Source organism: Megalopta genalis, chromosome 3 (assembly GCF_051020955.1).
Source record: "Megalopta genalis isolate 19385.01 chromosome 3, iyMegGena1_principal, whole genome shotgun sequence".
NCBI classification, from domain to species: Eukaryota; Metazoa; Arthropoda; class Insecta; order Hymenoptera; family Halictidae; genus Megalopta; species Megalopta genalis.
The window spans coordinates 19,155,749-19,160,475 of record NC_135015.1 but is presented as its reverse complement, the minus strand read 5'-3'; the positions used below and the strand labels follow the sequence as shown (position 1 = coordinate 19,160,475).

The 4,727-nt window shown below is 44.9% G+C and overlaps 1 protein-coding gene across 3 annotated transcripts; it reads right to left on the bottom strand.

Moving 5' to 3' along the window:
* Positions 1 to 607: 607 nt before the first annotated feature.
* Positions 608 to 4,252, bottom strand: Sgf29 (SAGA-associated factor 29). Of its 3 annotated transcripts, none has more exons than XM_033478296.2 (2): positions 4,156 to 4,252; positions 608 to 1,713 (listed from the first exon to the last, which is right to left on the bottom strand). In XM_033478296.2, the coding sequence occupies exon 2, from the start codon at positions 1,615 to 1,617 to the stop codon at positions 736 to 738; it is 882 nt and encodes a 293-aa protein (XP_033334187.1). In that variant the 5' UTR covers positions 1,618 to 1,713; positions 4,156 to 4,252; the 3' UTR covers positions 608 to 735. The 3 variants fall into 3 exon arrangements, with proteins under 3 accessions (XP_033334187.1, XP_033334188.1, XP_033334189.1); XM_033478297.2 differs by having other exon boundaries at positions 4,093 to 4,230; XM_033478298.2 differs by lacking the exon at positions 4,156 to 4,252 and adding an exon at positions 3,804 to 4,050.
* Between the last annotated feature and the right edge of the window lie 475 nt (positions 4,253 to 4,727).

Sequence of the window (4,727 nt, the reverse complement as noted above, 5' to 3'; positions counted from 1 at the left end):
GCGGGCACCGAGTCTCTTTGATGTCTGGCGGCAGCCGCCGATTATTGAATCAATTATTGAACGGCACTCTCTTTCGCCGCGCGTCTCTTTTTCGCCCTTCAATCTCGCTCGCGTCGGAACCAGCCCTCCCGTCCCCTCCCCATCCCCATCGACCAGCCGTTCCGCAGCGGCTGTCTTCGTCGTGCCAGCGACGGGGAGAAGATTTATTCCGTACAGGAAGAAATTGCTCGTTGGTACGGTCACGGAGAACCGATTCCGCGAGAGGTCAGCCGAGTCCAGGTTAAGGTCCACCCGCGTGTATAAGGCTGCCGCTATTATCGTCGTATAATGTACGCCAATTACCCCCGAGGAGGAAGAGCGGCATCGCGGAAATGGGGGCCTAACCGTCGGTACGTGCTCATTTCCCCCCGCCGCACCCCCCTGATGGCCGACCGAGGCCGGACCGTAACGACAAAACCGTGGCCAGGTCTTTCGGTCGAAAAACGCTCGATACGCGGAGCAAGACGCAGTAATCGCCGCGAGGATCCGCGATCTATGACTCCTAGGGATCTCGAATACGTAACGGAGGGTGGTCCGGGGAGAGCGGGGGGATCCAGCGTGGTCGGTGTTTAAAATCAATGAACTTTATTTCCATAAAACATCTCCGTTCGTATAAAAGGTACTAGCGGTAACGTGCGCGCGCGGATCGCACGATGATACGCGCGATAATACTTCCACCTCCTGTCGGCCTCGCGCTCAACACTGGCTCTTGTTCTTCTTGCTCTCCTTGATGGAGATCACGTAACGCTGGGCGACGTTCAACGGCGGCGAGAACCCGTCCGAGTAGGTCGCGTCTTCGAAGAGGACCTCGTACTCCTCCGTGGCGGTGGTCGGCAGCTGGTTCACCACCGCCTTGTAGAAGCAGGTCGTCTGAGGGTACAGCGCCATCACGATCGACCCTTTCGGGAAGAGGGCGTGGGGATCGGTCTCCGGGTTGGCCCTCATCAACGGCAACGGCACCACTCTTCGCCTGGACAGCGTGTGCCTGTCCTTCTGCTCCTCGTCGATGTCGTCCACCTCGTACTTGTTCGTCGTCGGATTGAACTGCACCACCTCCGCCAGGATCCAGTTCTCCTCTTCTTCGGAGCCCTTCACCAGAGCCGCGACCATGTCGCCCATCTTCGCGATGTACGTCAGCTCCGCGGGAACCGCGCCGCATAGGGGCGGCGGTTTCGCCCCCGGTGTCTTCCCCACGTAGAGCGGCAGGGTCTGCGCCGTGCTCGAGAGCATCTTCATCAGCGCGCCACGTCTGATCGTTTCTTTATTGCCGGCGTTGCGGGCCTGTATGCGACGCTCGTTCCTGATCGCGCGGATTTCGTTGATCTTCCCCAAAGCCTTCCGCAGGATCTCCTCCTCCTGCTGGGCGTCCCCTACCGCCGCGCTGTACAGGTTCTTCAGCTTCTGCTGGTAGTAGGGGGACACCTTGTCCTCCGGCGTCACCTTGTCGTAGGTCTTGATGATGTTGTTCAAATTGTGCTCCGACCGGACACGCTGCGACTCGATCTCGTGCACCAGGTGGTACAGGTTCTTCAGCCTCTCCTGGATCTGGCTAGCCGCCGCGTCCGCCGTGAACGGCATACTGAAGTCGATTCGGATGCTTACTGGTCCAGATGGATGATAGACTTCTTTGCTCTATGGTCTCATCTCTTCGCCTTGTCTCCAGGTATATTGTTTCTATGGATGGAGACAATATATAGATATATTATATATAGATATATATTATAGATATATAGATATATTATGATATATTATAATATTTATATATTATGTGATACGAATATATTATATTATATTATATTATGTGATACTAATATATATATTATATTATATTATATCTATATATCTATATATAATATATATCTATATAATAATATAAACCAAGGAACCCATATATCTAAAAGATATAGATGTCTAGGTCCAGAATGGGGATTCGCGGTGCAGGGATTAAGTGGACGGAGCATATTCTTTATTCGGAGTCTTCAGCATATATATTCGATCGTTAATCTCTCGAGCTAGAAATTTATACCTGCCTGTGACGAATCGTTTTAGAATTGTTGTTCACCGGGATTAGTGCGATAAAAAGTCTCTGTTAGCAATAGTGTTTGTGCAATGCGACGAGACGTTTTTTATATTATAGCTAGTTTCATTGTTTGTTTATTTTCTTGTCCCCGAGCAAAGGGGACGCGTGTAGTACGTCGTTCCAGCGCGAGAGGTCGATGAATCGGATTCGAGTTTGCCCGAACGTGGAATTCTCCTCAATTGCTGTCCAATTTGTAATAAAAAATGGAGAATTTTGGTAGAGGAGATGCAACTATTCCAGCCTTGCACGGCTCGTTTTTATAGTTGTTGACAATCTGCAACCATATGGGGCATCTTCTTTGCTATGGGGATCCCCCATTTTTGTTTATAAACTGAAAGGCAAATCGGGAGAATTTACTGTATTTTGGAAGAAGTAGACCAAGGATGTCAAACTTGCGGCCCGGGATGAACATTTTTGCGACCCAGTCAATATATCCGACGCAAAGTAAAAATAAAATAGAAATGTGAATTAGAAATTTTGAAAGTAGTCTCGGCCAATAAAATTTCTCCCGAAATAGGAAAGATAGTATCAGAGAAGAGATGTCAAGTATCAGGACGTAAACAATAATTTAACTTTATATATGTGTTTATTACAATGTACTAGTCAAAATAAAAATATTTCTTTCTATGAACATTGATTTTTTTTTTGCGGCCCACCTGAAGTTAAGCATTGTTTATTTGGCCCAAGTTAGCTTTTGAGGTTGACACCCCTGAAGTAGACTGTTGACAGAAAAGTGGAAAATAAAAGTTTCTAATCGACGTTGCGTTTTTTAAAGCTGAAACGAGGTTCTGCGATGCCACGTTGAAATGAATAGGCCGTCCTTGGTGTATTCTATGCATACACGTGTATCCTAAATATGCGATAGAAGCACGTTTATGCTAGCGGATCATATAACCGAGGGGGTTCAGGTAACAGAGTCCGCTTCCATTGCCTTTCCACCGTCATTTTCTTTCGGTTCAGGTAATAGACCTTTGTTCGGTTAATCGAGGTCCATTGCTATTCCCATCATTCGTATCGTTCGGTTAATAGAAACGTTTGCGAACGGTGGTCAATTTGTTCGCGCATCTTCTGTTCGGTACAAGTTTCTTGCATAATAATACTTGAGAGCAAAACATATCAGCAGTCCACGTAAAACACGCGTTCGTGTAACCGAGAGTACGCTCGAACTCGGTTATTTATATATATATATAAATATATGATTTGATATATATATATATATATATATATATATATATATATATATATATAATAATAATAATAATTCACTTGAGAGTTCAAATAACAGAGATCAGGGTTCAAATCGTTTACATAATAGATAAACGACGGATAAACGACATTCTATCGTACTTCGTTCATGATAAAAAAAAAAGAAAAGGGTAGCCTAAAAAACAGGATGGAGGTATAAAGTTTCTGAAAATTCCAGCCGACCTAATATGCAATTATTTGTTTACATGACATTACATTCACTGTAATAATTGCATCGCTGAAATAATTTTAAGTGCATTGTCCGTAGATCATAAATTAAGATTCAGATTTATTTGAATACTTGAACAATTCTATGTTCAATTATTCATAAAGCTGCGCGCGCGCGACCACAGAGGAAATGAGTATCCAAAAAAAAACTAAAAAAAAATGGTCGACTAGCGTCGGTGATTCGAACTTGGGACCGGCACGTCTCTAATACCTGAACGTAGCGCGCGACGCCATTAGCATCTGTTCCGGGATCCTGTTCTAACTTCAGTGATGTACAGCCTCTCACGGATGAAATCCGTGTTACAATATCGTCGTTGATCGTTTTTATATATCCCTAAATAAAGTTTACACGCGATCACAGGCAAGAACAACAAAAAAATAACCGACGATCTCCAGCGCGGCTAAGTGGCACGAAACCGGTTCGGAAACGAGGCTCTCGAATCAATAAAATCATGCTCCCGGTAAGAGGCGTATCAAAGTGCATCGGAAACGGAACATACCTCATTCTGTACAAACGAAATCGGGGCCGCGATACGTCTCGACGATGACCATCCGATACTCACCTTTCTAACACGAAGTTACAGGCGGCACTAAACCATCTCTCAACGTCTTGCAATCGACTGTGCACGCGATTCTGCGCCATACTGCTGCGCCCCCCACTTATGTGTCACGAACCAGGCTGCGTCAAGGCGGTGCTGCCGCCTGCCGGCAAACGCTTCAACTAACCTCGCTGCAATAGTTTTGTCCGTCGCAGTGCATGTCCCTCGATCCTTCAAATATTAACGGGCAAACTCGATGGCAAGGTTTTATAAATATTTCCAATTCTTGCACCTTGAACTAAGCTCGATTATAATTACTGGACAGCGAGACTTAATGGAAAATAAAGATTTTCTGCATCGATTGCGAGGAATAAGAGACAAATAGAAATTTCCTTCTTTCTTCAACGATTTTAATACGTTGAAACGAATGTATTGACGCTCTTTATGTATTTCTCTTAGTTTCTTTGTTACTTTAAATTGTGATTACACATTTTTATAATAACTGCGTACAATCTTATGCGTATAATGATTATATTGAACTGTGTTAATTCATATTGACTGATTTATATTAAGTTATATTAAACTGAGAAGCTGAA